Genomic DNA, 22,207 nt, shown 5'->3' on the forward strand with positions numbered 1-22,207 from the left:
GATGTAGTAGTAGTAGTAGTAGTAGTAGTAGTAGTAGTAGTAGTAGTAGTAGTAGTAGTAGTAGTAGTAGTAGTAGTAGCAGTTAGGGCTGTTAACAATACTCAATACCGGCTTTAAAATAGAAATGTTTTATCGTCACGGACACCGACACTCATTTTTGAAACTATAGTCGGATCGGAATGCTCGTTCAAATTTTGAAAATTATCGCCTGTTAAATTTTGGCCTCTGTGGAAAATAACCAAGTAGGAAGTTGTATAGATCATTGCAAGTATGAGCAGCTCATGCCAGGAGATGTAGTGTTAGCTGTTGATGCCTGGCGCCTTGATTCAAATAGAAAGTGAATCTCAAGTAATTTAAGATATGACGATGTATGAATATGATAATGTACATTAAAATCGCGCGATTATGGTATGTTGTTCGTTGAAACCGAGAGTTATAAAACAATTGCATTGCATAGTCATGTTTCTATCTAACTGCATTATTAGGCTCATTTTAATTGGTGGAAGTGCTTATCAAAAAGATTACACCACATTTTAGGACATCAAAGCATGTACCTGGCACTCTTCTCAGAGCTTCAACTTTATAAAAAAAAATTGTTAAAAAAAGTTATGTACCTATATGCATTAGTTGTTTGGTAATGCGAGCCCGTAGGAGCTAACAGAACAGGTACGAATCGACGAGTGAATGTTCAATTGCACTTAATGTCAATCCTCATTGCTACGTCGCATTTGTTATAAAAAAATGCCTGAAAGCATTCGTCAAAGCAGCAAAACTCTAGTGTAAACAACGCAAATATACATGAATGATGATATGCATTTATTGTATGTATGTATCTATGTGTATAAGATATATATATATATAGGTACATGATATATATTTATTGTATGTATGTATGTGTATATATATATATATATATATATATATATATATATATATATATATATATATATATATATATATATATATATGGTACATGAGCATATATACGTATACAAAATATATTAAAACTAAATGTCATTTAACGAAATTGTTATATATATAATATATATATAATACATGCTATATATATATATCATATGATGTATGTATACATATTACACATCTAAATACGATATATAGGTCGTTTGAGTTTAATTACATATGTATATATAAGCCAGTCAATAACGACAAATAATTTAGAATCTTTAAAAGACCGGCCATTCAAGTGAACGGTGAACAATAGCTGCGAATAACTTTTAGTACCTTCGTTAAGGAGATTGTTAAAATATTAATATCGTAAATATTCCGTCGCTCGATTGCTAGGTTTTATTGTCGCCATTAGATTTTCATACATAATCATTTTAATTGCTTGTTATTGTCATTAATTGCTGATCTTAATGAAAGATTACGAAAGAACTCTGCAGTTTTCATCAGTGTCAATTCCCTTGCAGTCTCCGTGACCATGTAACGTTAATGATAATGCCCATACTCGCAACGAAACTGTTCATCTCATCATCTTCCTCCTCCTCTTCTTCCTCATCATCATCGTCATCTTCTCCATCACCATCGTCATCTTCTCCATCACCATCGTCATCCTTTCCATCGTCGATACAGCGTTTGTTCCTTCTTATCGCAATATTACTAACGCCAAATTTGGAGAGTCAATCGACCTGCCCAACCCTGGTCCCCCAATGCGCCTGCTCCGTGACGTACGGCACCACAAATGTCGTCTGCGAGGACCTCAGGAACCAGTTCGTTCCTGAGTTTGTGGCCACCTGGTCGTCCTACGGTCTGCTACAGTTCAGTTCCTGCTACGTGCAGGTAGTGCAAGACTATGCATTCAAAGGATTGTTTTTTGAAAGATTGGAATTGGGATACTCTGGGATCAAATTTCTGATGGATGAGTCGTTTGACGGATTGGAAAACACATTAACATACTTGAACCTAGAGCATAATCTCATTACGTCACTAGCTGTAGATGTTTTTAAGAACTTAACTCAGTTGTTTTATTTGAACTTGGCCAATAATTTATTATTTGGTTTGGAAAGAAATCATTTCAGCGGGTTAACATCACTGAACGTTCTCCAGCTACAAAACAACAGGTTGAACATGATCCTCGGTGACATGTTCACAGAGTTGCCATCCTTAGGTGAGATTTACCTGGCCAGCAACAACCTAACACGAATGGATGGGTTCATGTTCAGAATGAATCCTCTGCTCAGGACAGTGGATCTCAGCAACAACAGACAGAGTTACGATTTGTCTAGCAGGTAGGTTTTGTCTAGTATTAGGAAAAATTTTGTCAACCCTGGCCGTACTTTAATCAAATAATATTGACTGTACGATTCAATGCATTGTGACATCAATTCATAAAATTATTACAACATATTTTCACACGCTCTTTTTCAACGAAATGCAAGCCACGTGTGTTCGGCAGAGAAAGTTTATAATGAAAGAATTTTCAAAAAAAATTGTAAACAAACAAGCAAGCAAACAGACAGACAAACAATTAATTACAAACAATTAATTGTTGTTGCTGTTGTTGTAATAGTAGTTGTAACCACAAACATAGGTAAACGTGAATCAGAGTTTTCAAGAAAGAGGACAATAGCGAATTGCGTGGTAGAACTTTCATGAAACTTGCATAACAAACAATCACGCCGCTGTAGTTTGCAATAACACTAAATTATTATTATCATTCTTATTATTAATAAAAATATCACCGTTATTATTACGATTATTGCCAAAAAAATATTTTATTATTCTTATTATCACGAACGGCTTTAATGCAACAATTAAAAGGAGCTACAGAGATTCGTATGTTAGCGTGGTGATCATGTAAATAATAATAATAATAATAAAAATAATAATAATATTCTTCCTTGTGATTATTTCTTGCATTCTTTTTCCATCACGACTTTGCTTAATATAAACTTTATAAAATAACAACACTAGCATTAGTGAATATATGAATAAATTAATTCATGTGAACATATGAATAAATTAATTTATCTGTTGTTGCGCTGTTTGGGTTCAACTGATTATTATTCATAATATGCCATGGACATCTTCGGTGACGTCATGGTTGGGATGATTGGTTGGTAGGTGATACGTAATCTCTTCCAGGACAGAATAAATGCAAAGAATTATAACAATGGACGGATTGACCTCGTTGAATGCGCGTTCACAGTGTTACCATCAGTATTCATCATCATCATCTTCTTCTTCTTCTTCATCATCATCATTTTATGATCCTTTTAATAACAATTTCGTTATCATCTTCATTTTTATCATCGTTTATATTTTCTTACAGATTGTTCAATGACAACCCAGTCATATCTCGCCTAACATTACGAAATATGCAGCTGACATTCCTAGACCCCAACCTATTCACCAACCTAACTAAACTAACAACGTTGGATCTCTCCAACAACTTATTGAACGTATTTGATGCTAACGTGTTCAAAGATACCGGTCCCAGTTTATATTCGATCGATTTGTCGAATAATCTCATCGAGAATGTACCTGGTGGTTTGTTCTCCGCGTTACCGAAGTTGCGAATAGTTCGGTTACAGAACAACCAGTTGAACGGGACATTCGATTTTTCTCTATTTGATAGGAATCTTGCCACCATGACTGAGATAAACATTGCAGGTGATGTAGACATATAACGATGATGTCTTTTGGTTTGATGATGAAATGATGTAAGTGAATTTTTAAAAAATTTCAAAATGGTTTTCAACGGGAGTATCCATGAAAAATATTTTAACTTATAAGTTATATAAATATTTCATATCATGCTGACTCAATTTAGAAATTGAATATAATTAATTATTTTGGAGCTGAACGTTCAGTTATTTTAAAAATCATAAAAATCGAACGTACCAGGTAACAGCATAAGCAACTTGATTCAATCTACTCCAACCTTCATCAGACGGATAATGAACCTGAACGCCTCCTCCAATCAAATCTCATCTCCATCAATCAACACATTCAGCAACATCGCAATAACTCAAGCACTCGATCTTTCAGAAAACAAAATAGAAAAGATAGCATCTGGAACATTCGGAAACATGACGTCATTGAAGTTTCTTTACCTCCAAAACAACGCCATAACTTCGTTGAATTTAAGCTGGCTGTCCGGACTGACCTATCTCTCATCTCTTTACGTGTCTGACAATCTTATAACCAGCTTGGAGAAAGGATTCATGAATGCTCTTCCTCAGTTATCATTTTTGGATCTTTCCAGAAATTTTTTGACCTCCATTGCTGACAATGCTCTGGTCGGCCAAGCAAGTCAAAATTTGAAAACATTACGACTGAGCGGCAACCGTCTCAAAGATTTGAGTATGAATTCCTTCACATTCGCATCTTCGCTGGCCAACTTGCAATTGGACAGCAATCAGTTGTCAGGTGCTCTCCAGGACATCTTCATCTACATCATCCAACTCACGTCACTCGCTTTGCGCAACAACAGCATAACTTCCATTTCACCAATGTCCATTCAACGACTTACATCCTTACAAAATTTGGACTTGAGCGACAATAAATTAACTAAATTAGAACCCCAAACCTTCAACATAAACGGCAGACTATCCACTTTAAATCTATCAGGAAACTATCTCGAAGAGTCATCAGTAGAGACGTTAGCAGGCCTCAGCAGTTTGACTACTTTGGACATTTCCAGGAACAATGTACAAAAACTCGAACGATCAACAATTCAGACGATTCCTAATTTCGCCTTGCTGCGGATGGGTTCGAACCCACTGAAATGCAACGTTAACGATTGCTGGATGGATTATTTCTTCACAGTTTCATCTCCTCGAGTCAGCATTTTGCAAGATGAAAACAGCTGCCTATGTTCGATACCAACTGAAAGGAAGAACCTTTGGCTGAAATGTCACTACATACTCTCAAACTGTCAGGATTCATCGGCGTTCAACGATTACAAATGTACGCTGAACGATGGTCGCTACGTTGAAAACATCACATCATACAGCAGCACAATATTAAACACTATAACATCAACTGAACTAACTAAATCTGACGCTAACGTTGCGACTTCCGCTACTACAACTACTGTTGAACCATCCAGAGCAACTGCTTCAAATGGAAACGATCAGGGCTTAAAAACACCTACTACCATTACTGTGAACACCACATCTGCAACTACGACAACGACATCTATAACAACAACAACAACAACAACAACAACAACAACAACAACAACAACAACAACAACAACAATGACTTCAATCCTCTCTACAACAACCACTATAACCACTAGAGCATCTACAACAACAACGACAACCACCACAACCACGACAAAACCAACGACAACAACTACTACTACAGCCACTAGTACAACAACGACATCTACAACCACGACTTCAACTATAACAACAACAACCACAACTACATCTACAACCAAAACGACACCTACAACGATGACCCCAACTACTACAGCAATGCCGACAACTACAACTACTACCACAACAACAACCCCAACTACATCTACAACCAAAACGACATCTACAACCACGACTTCAACTACAACAACAACCACAACAACAACTACATCCACAACAACAACAACAACACCCACAACAACAACTACTACTACAACAATAACAACTACAACGACGACAACAACATCGAGAACGACATTCCTGAGAATGACTACAGCACGACATGCCGCTTCAACGACATTTACATTAACACTGATAGAAACAACGACAACCTCAACAACATCAACTAAAACAACTAAATTGATTTTCGCAACAACGCCAACTGCCGCGATGGAAGCCACAATGATCGAAACGAGCGTGATTCCTCTACTAACATATGACATACGCACGAACTTTCCACCACCAACGACACCATCATCGTCGTTATCACCATCACCATTATCATCCCCATTATCATCAACATTGTTATTGGCAACTACACCATCGTTATCACCAACGTTATTATCACCATTTTTATCTGAATTCCCATTCACCATAGAAACCTCAACAACTCCTACCTACGTAACGGTAACCAATCAGCCACAAGCTCCAAGGACCACTTATTTTTTTCAAATGATCATCACGTCCTACACGACAACGAGTACCGTCCCACCACAGCAGCCACAGCAGCAGCAGCAGCAACCACCGCAGACTACTTTCTTTCCGCTCTACTTTTATCGTCGTTCACGGCGGAAAAAATAATTCCATCATGAAAAAAGTGATTAGGCTTTTAATCGAAATGAAATAGTTAATGAATGATTAATTCATTGATTGATTGATTGATTGTTCGATTGATTGGTTGATTGATTGATTGGTCGATTGATTGATTGATTGATTGGATAAATTTAAATAACTGAATAGACTGATGAATGATTGACTGATTAAACAAAAAATAAATTAACAGATGAACAAATAAACGAACGAATGCGAAAATGAAAAAAAAACCAATGAATGAAGAACTGAACGAACGAACAGATGAATGAATGAAAGAATGGACTGATGAGATATTTGGAGAAAGACATAAGTGGTGGACTAGTAAACCTTCCTCATACACACATATACATGTACGCACACATAAACACCTACCACTACAATTCATTCCATCCAAAAACAACGCCATCTTGCTATTAAGCAAGAAAGAAATTTATTCTCACGAAACAATATTGTAATAATTATATCCAAAAATAAAACTAACATTTTATAACAAACAACATCGAAAATAACAAAAAGAATAAGAAAAATAAGGATATATATACATACATGTATATATATATATATATATAATAAAATGTATAATGTATATATAATAAAAATGAATATATATATATATATATAACGTGTATATAGAGATATCATGTGTGTGTGTGCTTGTATATATGTGTGTCCGCTCGTGTATGTGTGAAATGAGATTAGAGCGTAGCATATAATATTATATAATATATGAGTCATATGAACCGCACGCTCAATAGATGCAATAATTTAAGTAATTAATTTTACTTAAATTCAATTCCCAACATATTAAATGGAGAAGTTTTCAATAAATATTGTTATGTTGAGAGCGAATGGTAATCGCTTTTTTTTAGAAGTTTAAATTATCTTATTGCGTGAAATAAATTTGTTAAAAAAAACTTGTAAAAGTGCGGAAATAAGCGCATATATGCGGACATACATGTACATGTACACACACACACACACACACACACACACACACACACACACACACACACACACACACACACACACACACACACACACACACACACATACAAACAGTCAGACTGACAGACAAACAGTCAGACTGACAGACAAGCATACATATAAATACACATACGCACACAGCATATACATACACGTAGCATAATACGCGGGAACAAATATAAACGTAAAAAACAAGTGGACACGCACACATACAAACATACATACACACAAATACATACACACATAAAAATACAAATACAAACACATATAAAAATGTTCACGGATAAATAAATTTGAATTTTTAAAAAATACCTAAAAAATGAAGTTGATTAGCAACTTATTCATTCTATGGATTGATGGATAGGTAACAATAATTCAGTCAGACAGACCGACATGCAATCAGCCAGACAGACAGACAGACAGACAGACAAACAGACAGAAAACGTGTCAATGGTCTAAGCGAGGAGCAATCAATAGCTTCTTCTTAACGAATGCCGTCATCGGAATGAAGAAGAGGACAACTCCAATACCGAGCAAAAGAGTTTTAATCTGTCATTATCATTATTATTTATTATTATTATTATTATTCATAACCACCATATCATCATTATCATCACATCCTCATCATCATCATCATCATAATGATAAGAACCTCTTGTGCGGAACACGGCAGAAGGAATACTTTGATGCTGATGTGTTTATCATTGAATGTGCTGAGTGTCCAAGTAGGAAAGTCAACGCTGACCACCAAATCAGCTGTGAGTCAGTGAGTGAATGAATGGATGGATAGAATAAAAAAAAATGAGCCAACTGATAAACTGTAACAGATTTACATTCATACAAATGACCAATCAAATCTTGAGACCAAAAAATCAATCAAATCATCTGCCAATCAAATCAATTATTATCCATCAACCAATCAAATCAACTGCCCATCAACCAATCTAATCAACCGACCAATCACATACGTAACGAGATTTACGGAAAATTCATCATGGGGGAAAATTCATCGTGGGGTAAAATTCATGGTTTGAAAAAATTCATTGTGGGGTTAAATTCATTGTGATTGTTATTTATAAGGTATTGAGGACCGGAGCGGAAATATTTGTGAGGCCGTTTAATCTAAATCGAACCCGAAATAGTTTACCTAGATTATCGCTGATAGTTGGGGGTGACAAGCATGCGGTAGGTTCAATCCCTATCGTGCAATATAATACTAATTGCTAACTATCGTTTAATCGTTAAAATGCCGAAATCTATTCACTGTTCGGCCTATAATTCGCCAATTAATTGCCGAAACGGTCGTTACTAATATTGGCCGGATCGCTCGACACCCCTGCCTCAATTGTCTCGATACCCCTGCCTCAATTGTCAACTACGTGGCCATCAAGATTTCCTATTACCAACGAATCACCACCAAAATTGACTGTATTATATATATATATATATATATATATATATATATATATATATATATATATATTTCCCACGATGAATTTTCCCCCACGATAAATTTTCCCCAACAATGAATTTTCCCCCACGATGAATTTTCCGGACAACACGAAACGAACCATTGCTTTGCAGAACTGGATCTAAGAGGGGTGAACCAGTTCTAATGACATTGATATATAGGGACTTGCATTCTGGGACTCTCTTGTTGAGTTCCGTGTTGTTGAAACCGTTTGTCAGTATCTTCACTGGCTCCAGCGGATCCTGGATACACAAAATTAGATAGATGATAAACAGACGATGGATTTGATAGATAGATAAAAACCATACTAGTACTATTAAGAAATTGTTACAAATTCTATCATTATAAGCTTCAAACCACAAAACCATTTCGTAATGACTACATATCTAATGATATCATCACGCCATCAGCAGCACTAAGAACACTACTATCACAAACTTCACTTTCACCATCGTCATAAATACACCGACATAACCCTAATTCCCACATCGTCACCTCCACATCGTCACGACCGACCTTTTTACTACCCTTTTTGACGACTTCGCATTCCTTCTCATCCAGCGGCTTGCCAATGACGTGTGCGAACACGTAGTTATGGATCTGCGTGTAAAAGGGCTCTGCGTCCAAAGAATAACCAACAGAATTTGTGTAGAGTTAAAAAATAATTAATCATATAATTTCTCTCACACTTTCTTTTTATTTTCTTCTCTCTCTGTTTATCTCTTTTCGTTCTTCTCTCTCTCTCTCTTTCTTTTCCTCCTCCTCCTCTCTCTCTCTCTCTTTTCCTCCTCTCTCTCTCTCTCTCTCTCTTTTTCTCTTTTCATAAGTTAAAGAATAAATAAATCAATTGGAAAGAAAAAAAACAGCAGAGACCAACCTAATTCAACTTCCTGATAAATAAATCTATTTGTGAAGTACGATTTCCTTTCAGGGTCTGCAATAATAATAACAACAATAATAACAACAATAATAATAATATAATAATAACAATGAATCACTTTGCTTAATCAAAATACACTGACCCGATATGAACTCGAGAAAACGCTGTGGGACGATCGACTTGAACAACTCACATTCAGGATCTTGCGTGAAGCAATACAGGAGGTTAGCTATCTGTTTTGTTTATTTGTTTGCATGTTTGTTAGTATTTAGGTTTGTTTGTTTGTATGTTTTAGGTTAGCATATATGTGTATGATAAGTGTGTATTTCTTTTCACCGGTTTGTTTGTATTATCATTCGTTTGTTTGTTTGTTTGTATGTTTGCATGTTCGTACGTATGAATGCGTATGATGAGTGAGGATTTCTTTGCATTCGAAACTAGTTACTACAGCGCAAAACCAGATGGTTAGAAAATTAGCTTTCTGTTTGATGTTTCAAATTGTTTGCCAGTTGAACTCATAACTAATTGAAAAATCTAAACTAAACTCCATTGAAAATATTTATAAAAAGAGTCTTACTTTCTTTGAAGTTGACAAGCACTCACACACATTCACCAGTGCATAAATAAGCATGCAGACGTAAGAAGCCAGAAAAACACGTAGACATAAGCCCAAACACAGGGCGCACAAACGTAGAAATGTATACACACAGACACACAAACACAACAGAAACAAGCAAACAAAGAGACACACAAACACAACAGAAACAAACAAACAGATTGCAACCATTTTTTGATCAGCAGCCATGGTAGGGGCGCAGGCAGTTTTGCCAGTGACCTCTCTGAAGACGACGCACGCAACTGTGGTGGCCACTGAAGCCATGTACTGCACGTTTTCTGTAATCTACGCAGGTCAAGGTTGAATTGAAACATTTCTAACATCTATAAAAATGAACTTTCAATCACATTAGTGAACGTCTCAAAAATTTTCGCTCAACTAAGAAATCTAGAGACTAAGTCTGCTGTTAAAACTATAACATTTATGATGTAGAAAGTGGTGTATAGAACTAAGTAAAGAACAATATGAAAGGGACTATGCGCTTGTTAGAACTGCATAATGAAGGAGGAAGAAATAATAATTGGGCAAGCTACTACCTTGTTATACTTATCCAGCTCCGACCATTTCTTCTCATACCAGTTGTGTTGTTCAGGGGTATCGAGAAAACTGTTGTGGAAGCTAAGGTGTCGTGTGGTTCATTGGTCAGTTGATATGAATGGTCAGTTGGTCGGTTGATTGATTGATTGGATGGATGAATGGTCAGTCGGTTGATTGATTGGATGGATGAATGGTCAGTTGGTTGGATGGTTGGTCGGTTGATTGATTGATCGATTGGATGGATGAATGATTGGATGGTTGATTGGTTGTATTAGTAACATACATGATACAGACGTCACAAAGTAGGCATCATAAAAACAATAAAAATGAATAAATATATAAGAAGCAAATATACTTTAATCCAGTTTATAAAAAAAACTTGTAATTAATTCGAAACAACTTTTTATCCAATCATAAAAAACCTTCATCCAATTCAAAAAACAAAAACGTTTTATTCAATCCAAAAAACTTTTCACCAATTTGAAAAATCTTGTTATCCAATCAAAAATAACTTAATCCAACTCAACAAGCGACTTTCACGCAGTGAAGCACCAGCAGATCTTACAGATTGTCATAGGATTTGTCGTGATTAGCGACCACGAGACCGACGATAGACTGCTTCTTCTTGAGGAATGCGTGGATGGAAGATGGAGGCAGCTTGTTCATAGTTGACCTTCGAAGGACAACCCTCTTGTCCTGCTGCTCCGTCATGAACTTGTTGATCAGGGCAAGAACCTTAACGCAACATTACGACATGAATACATTAATATAAATAACTTGATGACCTAATTACGACATGAATACATTAGTATAAATAACTTGATGACCCAATTACATTAATACAACCTTATCTTTCGATTCCTCCGGATAGCTGATGTCACCGTGTATGTAGGCAACATCACTGAATGCTTCATTAATGTCGGCATCTGACTGATTGGCTGATTAATTAATTAATTAATCAATTAATTAATTATTACCATTGTTGACCAGCTAATTAATTAATTAAATGGTCGAATAATTGCTTGATTGATTAAAACATATTATATACCAGCCAAATTAACATGAGCAACAGAAAAAAAAACAAAATCAACCTATTTCATTTAAATAAGAACAATGCGAAAAAAATGTCAACAACAATAATAATATATCCATCATATTTATATTATTACTATTATAATTATTATTGAATAAAAAAGAACCCACTGGGAGTTGGGACGAACGGCCTCTCTTCTTTTGTCTCATTCGTCGCATTCGTAGGTGATGGCACAGGTGGACCAGTGAACTGTGCAATGGGTTTCCGCATCTCACCGGCAGACTTGATCAAGTCCTGGAGATTCGCACCGCGACCGACGTCACGTAGGGTTTTGTTCTTGGGTGGGAGGACGCTCCTGTAGACCTCGGGACGTCCCAAGTGACCCATCTCGATGATGGTGGAGATCTGTTCCAGGCTCAAGAACTTGTGAGCGTCTTTCATGAGGTCGTGCACAATCCTCGACGATCCCATGTACGTCAGTGATTCCTTCGAGTTCGGTGATTGGTCGCGTGGTCAGTTGCTCGGTTGTTGGTCATTTAGCATGCAATATGTCATTGGTCGGTTGGTCAGTTAGTAGAAAACATGTGATTGGTCGGTAGATAGGTCAGTTAGTTAGTTAGTAGACAATATGTGATGTGATTGGTAGGTTGGTCAGTTAGTAGACAATAACTGATTGGTTGGCTGAAGTTACAATAACTCAATGCACACGTACAAACACACACATATACAAACATACATATGTGCTTTCAGACACATCTGTTCATACGAATCTTCACATACGCATACAAACAAACACACCCTCATACAAACAAACCCCATTGAAGAGTGCAAACACAACAGGTTTACTCTTGAACTCAGCCTGATTCCCATCCACAACTTTGGAGAGTATGGAGGCTATGGCATAGAGGGTCACCAAACCTGTCACTGTACTTACTGCCCCTGGACTCCTTGTCTCAAACAGAGAAAGAGCGTCAAGCTGTGCGTGTGTGCGTAGCATGTGTGTATTTGTGTGTATAAGTATGTTTAAGGACGTATGAATGTTGTTATACGGGTATGTATGTATGTGAGTGTGTGTTTGTAGGCTTCCATCTTTGTGCATATCTGTTTGTATATATTTTTATATTTATACAACTGTGCATTGGATATATGTGTAGGCGTCCATGCAAGGTTTGTAGTACCTATATAGGTGTACACATTGTACACGTGCGAACGTTCCTAAGACTAGGTATAGATGTTTAAATGAGCGTAATTATGCATTCAGATGCACAAGCAACAGCATCAACAAACTACATTGAAAACAACATCGACAAAATACATCATTAACATCAACAACAGCAACAAACAACAGCAGCAACACCAACAGCAGCAACAAACAGCACCAACAAACATCGCCAACAACATCAACAAACAACGCCAACAACATCAACAAACAACGCCAACAACATCAACAAACAACGCCAACAACACCAACAAAATACACCACCAGCAACACCACCCACAACAACAGCAACAGCAATTCACCCTTGCCGCAATGATGGTGACTGAATCCTTGGGGAAGCCGCCCCATGGCGTCAGGGATGCCAGGTAGCTGTAGCCAGCTAGTGTGTCGCAGAAGCGATCTGATCCAATCGGAGATCACATTCGTTCGTGTTAATTTACAACTTATTTCAATTGGTTCATCTTTACTTGATTTGCATAATTAATTATATAAACATAAACATAAACATAAGGTATATAGTTTGTTTATTTATTTATTCATAAATTATTTAATTTACATTTATTTAATCGAACTATGAATTTATGGATTACTTTTTTGAATGTTGGGGATTTCGCTTAGTTAAGATTTACTCTTTTGGAATGCCCCGTTAAGTAACAAATTTATTGTTTGTTCATAATAAACGATAAATAATAAAAGCACACAAACTAAAGAACAAGCAAACAATAAACAACGGTACCATCGCACACATAACAGAACTAACAACTATAAGACTGCAACAAACACCAACAAACAAGCACACACATACCACACACACACACACACATACACACACACACACACAAACAAACACATAAACACACACACAGACAAGCAAACAAACAAAACAGCGCCACTAACCAACTAGCAAACAAAAAACAAACAAACAAACACACACACACCAGCAAACAAACACACAATCAAACAAACACACAAACAAACGCACACACACACACACAGAAACAAACAAACAAAACAGAGCCACTAACAGACGTTGAAGACATCGTTTGGCAGTAATTCCCGCCTCAGACAGACCCTACTGCTGGTATCTGCGTTCATCGCCATGTTCATCTTCACGGCACAGAGCGGGCAGGCCATGTAGCAACCACCCATCAGCCTCTTGTTGTGATTCAAGTAACACTGAATGGATGAATGAGTGAATGAGTGAGTGAATGAATGAATGAATGAATGAATGAATGAATAAATGAATGAGTGAACAAACTGCTGATTGTAAAAATGACAGAAACGAATGAATAAAGAAATTTTAAACAAAGTAACAAACTGATGATAATTTTAATGACCTAACAAACGCGAACAAACAAATGAATGAACAAACAACGACAAACAACAACGAAACTAACATCTCTCATAATTTTAACAGTTTCATTGTTATGAAGAAGAGCCATTGGGAATGGAATGTCCATGAACAGCAATCCATTTCCAACCATGTTCCAGTCAAAATTTCTTGTGTATATACCTTGCGAGTGTAGGAGTGAGTGAATGAATGAATGAATGAATGAATGAATGAGTGAAATAATGAGGAATAAAAAAAATGTGCAAATGAATGAATGAATGAACAAAAAATAAAGATAAGATAAAGATAAAAATAAAAATAAAGACTGAAAGATTGAATGAGCGAGTGTAAACACGATAGATGAATAAATGATAGGTGAACGACGAAACAAAAGAATGGATGAGTGAATGAATGAATGAAAAAAATACTTTGTTCGTAGTTAGGTGAGGAGAGGTCCGGGGAGAAGAAAGCGGTTTGGTGGGGAGTGGTGACATCGATCAAGACACCGACAATTTTTTCGATGTCTATGAACTCCTCTATAATTCGACTGGTCAACAACAACAACAATAACAATAATAATAATAATAAGAATGAAATAATAATAATAAACAAATACTAATACTAATTACATATTATTATTATCATTTCAATGAATAAAGACATTGATCAACATCGATCGTTAATTATTTCAACAATTTCATCGTTACTTCATCTTCTACAAGAAAAAATAGTCAAGACAAGAATATAAAAAATATGAATAACAACAAAACGAAAAACGCGTCAGAACTAATCAGCAAAATTAAATAAAAAACCACAAAACTAAAAAAACAAAAAATTTCTTTTTTCAAACCCAACAAACGCTTTTCAAAAAAAGAGAAAAACCTTTCCAGAAAATCCAATCCCATAAGGATGATGTAGTTCTTTTCATGTCCCGGCTGCCTCAACCAGTCCAAATCTTTTTCACTGGATACCGTCATAAGGACACCTGTATTACCTCCATAATCACCTGTATTTTTTGTTTCCCATTGGCTTCGAAATACTGCTAAATACCACCATTACATTAAAAAAATACTAAAATGCTACTTCTATTTCTACTGCTGCTGCTGCTGTCGCCGCCGCCACTACTACTACTGCTAGTACTACTTCTATTTCTACTACAGATAACAACAATAATTATAATTATAGTTTAGTTTGACAACAGCAATAGCCATAAAAAATTAAATATAGTAATAAAGAAATCTATTGCAATAACACAACCAACAAAAAGAAAACATAATTACTACAACAACAGCATAACTACACCAATATTAACATCAACAGCACTAAAACATTAACATCAACAACTTTATAACATTAAAAGCTACAACACTATAATACTAAAATTAACAACTCTATAACATTAACATCAGCAACACTATAACATTAACCGCAACAACTCTATAGCATTAACATAAACAACACTATAACATCAACGTCACTATAACATTAACATTAGCAACACAGTAACATTAACATTAACAACACTATAATATTAACATTAACACATTAACAACAACTGACCACTACATCCCATCTGGTCAGTAGAGTTCAGAAATTTCATACATATCGAGAAGTCATCCCTTTTCACATTGTAAACTATCACATCACTGATCAGTTCATGCCCTGGAGAGATATCAAAAATGTATATCCTACTGTTAAATTTTCATAATTAACAAAATATAAGATTTTTTTTCCTCCTCCAATTCAAGACAAGTTTCTTCATGCAATAAATAAAATTACAAATCGACATGTTTTTTTTTTTCAAATTTAGGTCTAAGCAATCCCAGTTTGAATCTTTCAAGATTATCTTTGGAAATTGAGTTATAATACAAATTTGAATGATTGAATGATGAACCTTTCTGAATGCGCACATACACACTCGCGCACAATAAAATACACACAACAAACCAAAGACACATAGACACACAGACAGAAACTAATATTGCACCCAAACCAAACATTTACAATATTTGCAATTAACATACATACACTTTTTTTTACAGATCAAGAAAAATTAACTTCCTAGAAAAAAATGACCAAACGTTAGGTTAGAGATTTTTAATCAGGAAAATAAAACAAAACTCGCCATGCTTCTCGGAGGCCTGTAAAGTAAACCCGACGAAAGAGAGAATTAGTACAACAGTTAACAAATTCATTCCGCGTTATTAAAAATAAATTCAGTTAGTTCACTTTTAACGAACTTAATTTTTAAACGAACCAGAGATGAAACACTCCAGTGTAAACAACAAAGACACGAAAATGCTATAACAGTTTTAGTATAGTTACTAAACTTTAATAATAACTGCATATATAAATTGAAATTTCAATAAGTTCAGCTTTTTTAAATCATTTTCTTAAGTTTATATTTTATCTTAGAAAAACAGTAATATAAATTTTAGTCATCATTATTTGGTATATGTATTTCAAAGAAATATTGCAGAACAGATACAGTAAATATAACAGTGTATAAGCTTGATAAGTAGCATTCTATATATATGGTTTAATTAATCAATGATCCTTTTTCATCTCTTAAGTTACTCTTTAGGCTGATTGTTCAGATCTAATCTGTAATGTCAAATGTTAACACGTCTTCCGAATTTACTTTAAATGTCTCTATATCATTTATTACAATTTAATCAGTCTTTGATTTCTAAACTACCTATTTTGTTTTAATCTAATTTATGTACTTTTTGCTTTAGAAGCTGTTTTTATGATTTAATTTCTCTTCCCAACGGATTCCTGTACTTTCTGTAGCACTCCATTTCAACTACTTCTAATCTGTACACCTTTCTGTTATTTGCTGCCCAAGTTTGTCATGCATAGGTTAGAACCATAGAACGGTGTGGAAGCACACTAGTTTCAATCCTATTCAACTTCACTTCATCCATATACTTATGATTTATCAGAAAAATTGACAACATTTCGAATATCTCTGATCAGCGCAAACATTTTTCGAGCAATATCCATTTTGTCAACCTCTTTCCAGCAGCTGTCGTCTCTTGTTATAAGAATGGCTATAGATAACATTGTTTTTGTTTTGTTTAATTTTTATATACAAATATGCAAATTTTTTCATTATCGTTTATAGAGTGCAAACTATCTGAACTGGACGCTAACGGATCACAAATCATGAAACTCTTCACATTTCTGCAGCTGATATTATTTTTTTATTGTTAGATCTTTTCATCAATCATCATCTTTTACAATCTAACAATACTTACAAATTTAGACCGATGTCATCACCATTTTTGACTTAATAGTCGAAATTCCTCTTAACATATCACCAATTTTTTCAGCATTCCCATAGAAAACCGCCTTTCTGCATCCATTTGACATACATTAATTGATTATTCAATTTTCTAAAATGGAAATAAGTGCTAATTCAATGTTTCTACAACAAAATGATTGATAAACAGTTGAATAATCTGTAAAAGCTAACAACTGGTCATCAGGTCCCGTCGAGTCAAATTAATTCCAAAAGAGTGTTGAAAAAGTAGGTTGTTCGCCGATTGCATTTTAATGTTTCCATGTGTTGTCTCAATTCTAATTTATTTTTATCCATATCTCAACTTTTATAAATATAATACTGTCATTATTATAAGGTATTATTATGTAAAATAATATCCAAACATTAAAGTGCGTGGTAGTGTTACACCTATAAACCATGCATAGTTCAGTTCCTAGCTTAAATTGCAAATGCTTAATTTATGGCCTGGCCTATATAACCTCTTCTGTCTGTGTGTGTTTCAGTGTATGTATGTATGAGTGTATGTGCTTGTGTGTTATATCCTTATTAGCACACACACACACACATTCACGCACATGCACAAACATTTATTTGTAAGTGATGTACTGTACGTGCATGTAGTTCACGCGCATGATTAACTCCATCACCCTATTTTTTTCTTTCTATCTTCCCCACTCTCTCTCTCTCTCTCTCTCTCTCTCTCTTTTCTTTATCTTTCTATCTCTTTTTCTCTCTTTTTTTCTCTTTCTCTCTCTCCCTCTCTCTCTCTATCTATCTACCTATCTCTTTATTAGTTATAACCTTTTTGAAATATATACATATAATAGAAGATAGAATACAATGTATTTCTTCAGTTATTGAGTTCATTTAAAAAAAAATAAAAAGATAAAATGTTGTTACGTAACAAACATGTTTCATGCACGCATATATATAAAGACACAAATACACCACATACAACACACACTCACACATTTATATATTATATATATATATATATATATATATATATATATATACACATATAAATACATACAAGCAATTATCAAATGTACACACACACACACATACATATATTATATACCAACCAACCAACATACAAATATACCACACATGCTTAACGTACATACACACATTCATACATCAGCGTTCATTTAAAATCTCTTCTTGAAAATAAAATAACAACAACCATAGTTTAAAGCTGGCATATGGATGGAATGACTGGATGAATGCAGTAAAAATAATAAGAATAACAAAAATAATAAGAAAAAAATTAGAAATACATGCATGCATGCATGCATACAACTTGTTTAAATAGAGATGCTAGTAATGTAAACAAGCGATTGTTTATAAAGTTTAATTTCTATCATTAAGTTAGCTCTCAATGTTTATCTTATTTGATACAACTCTATCTAACTATTAATTATAATGTTCGGAGGATGATAACTTATTGGGTAAACATTTCAACGCCGAGTTAAAATTTTTTTATTTGAGTATACCTGCAGCTCAGACTGCGGTAGAGGTGGCCTGGTGACTCCGTGTTGTTGAAACTTTCAAATGTTTTAAACCGCTGCTCATTAAAGTAAGTTTGAGTATTTTGTTTTAATAATTTTTTGTATTTTTATTAATCATAATTACGAATAATTATTTTTTTATCATCAATAATTTTCGTCTTATGTATACTCATGCTTAAATGAATCAAATTTGAAACAAAATCATTAGGAGAATTAAATGTTTAAAAAAATTAATTAATTAAGAAGTATTTTGAAAATATTAAAAACTTTGATGAAATGTTGTTGAAAATAAATACGACTACAGCGTCATCAACAAGGGTTATTAATATTTTATTATTGATATAATATAATTCTAACTCTAAACGAAGAGACAGTTTGTTGAAGATTTTCAATTATTTAAAAAGCACTCTGGCATGGTACAAGAATTATTTATCCTTTTTGGTCTTCCAATCATCCTTTTTTGACCGATTAATCTGCATCAGAATTTGAATACATAAATAAAACATTAATCTATATAAAATGTATCACAAACATATATAATTAGTATGTATAAATAGAGATATATATTATATTTATATCAATTGATGGGTATATATTATTTCATATGTGTGTGTTAGTGTTTGTATTTATTTGCGTGCGTGTGTCTATATGTGTGTTTGTTTGTGTGTGTGTGTGTGGTGTGTGGTAAGTGTGTGTGAGTGTGTGATAAGTGTGTGCGCGTGTGTGAGTGTGTGAGTGTGTGATGTTTGTGTGTGTGTGTGCGTGGTGTGTGCGTGTGTATGTGGTAGAAAAAGAACTGGTTTATGGAGATTCCTAAGATTTTCGCGCGTCGTAAAACACTGGCCATTGTAAATAATAGGATGATTATACCGTTGATGATGACGACGACGATGATGATGATGATGGACTGGATAGTTTAACAACAATGAAGATGATGATAATGAGGAATGATGACGACAATGATGAGGATGATGATTATGAGGAGGAATGATGACGAAAATGATGGGGATGATGATGATGAGGAGGAGGAATGGTGATGATAATGGTGATGATGACGACGATGGTGATAATGATAGATGAAGATGACAATTACGATGATGATGATAATGATAGATGAAGATGACAGTTACGATGATGACGATGATGATGATAATGATAGATGAAGATGACGAGAATGATAATGACCAGAGTGATGATGACGATGAGGCTGATGACGAAGATCATACTTCTTCTTTTGGATATCTTTTATATATTTTTATTATTTTTTTCGTATATTATTTTTAAATTTTTATTATCATTATTGCGTTGCTGTTTTAATAAAAATGCAGTCACGTAGAACCCATGGTCCTTATCAGGTATAATAAGGTTAGGTTGGGTTGGTGATATGATATGATATGATGATGTAAGGAACGAAGGAATGAAGAACTGTTCATCCAGTGATGAATTTCTATTATTATTTTTTATTATTATTTTTTTTATTATTATTATTCTAATCATTATTGTTATTTTTTTCATTATTATTATTCTTTTATTATTATTATTCTTCTTATAATTTTTGTTGTTGCTGTTGTTGGCATTTTTTGAATGATGTTTGTAATGATGTTTGTGATGATTTAGTTGACGATGATGATATGGTGATGGCAATTTTACTTAGTAACATTTTAATGATGGTGAAGATGATGATTTGACGATAATGATGGCAATAATAATAATAACTGTGATAATGATGATGATGACGTCACGTTGGGATTTTACGTGGCTACGATGTTGACGATGGTCGTGAAATTGATGATGACGATGATGATGACGACGTTGACGATGGTATCGACTTTATTATTCGTTAAAAGAAAATGATAACAAAATGATGAGGACGATGAGGATGACGAAGATGATGACGATGATGATGTTTGTTACTTTCAGTTCGATAAACTTTTCCTTGCTTGCTTACACTGCATCGTCCACTATAATCTTGAAATGAAATGTTGTTTATTATTATTATTAATTGCTATTATTATTAATATTATTATTATTAATGTTATTATTGTTGTTATTATTAATGTAATTATTGTTATTTTGATTTTTTTGTGTGTGTTAGTGTTGACGTTCTTGTCACCCTTCATCTTCTTCTTCTTCATCTTCTTCCTCTTCTTCTTGTTACTATGTATGTAGTTCTTGTTCTTGTTGTTGTCATTATTATTCTTTTTCAATTTTTTTATTTATGCAATGACGCCTAAACTCGAGGGCGACGACCTGGAAGAGAGCTTCTTTTAAAAAAAATTATTTCCTTTAAAGGGTAAACAAAAACGCTCGGCTGGCTGGTCATAAAAATATGAGTAAGTAATGAAAATAATAATTAATAATAAAAATAATACTAACAATTATAGTAATAATAACAACAGTAATAATAATAATGGAAACTTCTTTTGTTTGAAAAAATTGACATTATTAACTGAAAATGAAAAGAAGATCAATTTTTTAATAAGAGAAGAGAAAATTGGTAATGATTTAATTTACGTCATTATGAAGATTCATAAAATGTTTATTTGGTAGCTCCATACGAACCATCTAGTCATAAGTTGTTCCTATTGCAATACATGCCAAACTTTTGAATTATAGCGTTTCTCGTAAATTTATTGAGCGTATCATCTGGCAGATTGCAAAAAAAATAACCACATTTCAACTACTAAAAAGTGTTAAAAATTGGGTTTTGTGGAGGTCGATGGTCGCCAATGTCCTGAAAGGACAAGGCACGAGAAAGAAAGAAAAAGAAGACATCTGGCAAAGGTTATCATCAGTTCTTGAAGTCGGAGACGAAGCCAAGCGTAGATGCTTGCCAGGATAAGATTTTGACAATGAAATCTTCATAATTCTTGAGTAGTTTGACATTTAAATCTTTGTATTTGCTGAATTTGCATTGTTTGCATTCTACAAGATTAGTCTCGTGGCAGTTTGCGAGTTCTAGTACGTACACTGTTCAATTTTCCATTATGCAGATGTCCGGGCGAAAGGATGCTTCGAAAATATCATAGACGATGTCGACAATGAAACTGATTACAAATGATGATACAAAAAGATACAAATGATGATTCAAAATAATACAGGCGATGATACAAATGATACAGGCGATAATACAAAATGAT

At 34.3% G+C, this 22,207-nt stretch overlaps 2 protein-coding genes across 2 annotated transcripts; one reads left to right on the plus strand and one right to left on the minus strand.

Annotated features, from left to right (window-relative positions):
• Positions 1–1,875: 1,875 nt before the first annotated feature.
• Positions 1,876–4,763, plus strand: HELRODRAFT_75597 (hypothetical protein; the record flags this gene model as incomplete). Its single annotated transcript, XM_009015472.1, has 3 exons — positions 1,876–2,177; positions 3,914–4,204; positions 4,277–4,763. Coding segments are annotated over 3 exons (1,080 nt in total), but the record flags the coding sequence as incomplete, so codon positions are not given.
• A 2,677-nt stretch (positions 4,764–7,440) lies between these two features.
• Positions 7,441–17,824, minus strand: HELRODRAFT_190817 (hypothetical protein; the record flags this gene model as incomplete). Its single annotated transcript, XM_009015473.1, has 19 exons — positions 7,441–7,733; positions 7,837–7,940; positions 8,756–8,897; positions 9,172–9,272; positions 9,533–9,589; positions 9,678–9,768; positions 10,320–10,436; positions 10,688–10,769; positions 11,254–11,423; positions 11,535–11,626; positions 11,892–12,207; positions 12,536–12,697; positions 13,243–13,340; positions 13,966–14,116; positions 14,338–14,453; positions 14,699–14,817; positions 15,153–15,276; positions 15,831–15,932; positions 17,749–17,824. 19 exons carry the CDS (start codon positions 17,822–17,824, stop codon positions 7,632–7,634), a joined length of 2,322 nt encoding a protein of 773 aa, XP_009013721.1. The 3' UTR covers positions 7,441–7,631.
• Positions 17,825–22,207: the final 4,383 nt, after the last annotated feature.

Source organism: Helobdella robusta, assembly GCF_000326865.2.
Source record: "Helobdella robusta unplaced genomic scaffold HELROscaffold_16, whole genome shotgun sequence".
Classification (NCBI taxonomy): Eukaryota; Metazoa; Annelida; class Clitellata; order Rhynchobdellida; family Glossiphoniidae; genus Helobdella; species Helobdella robusta.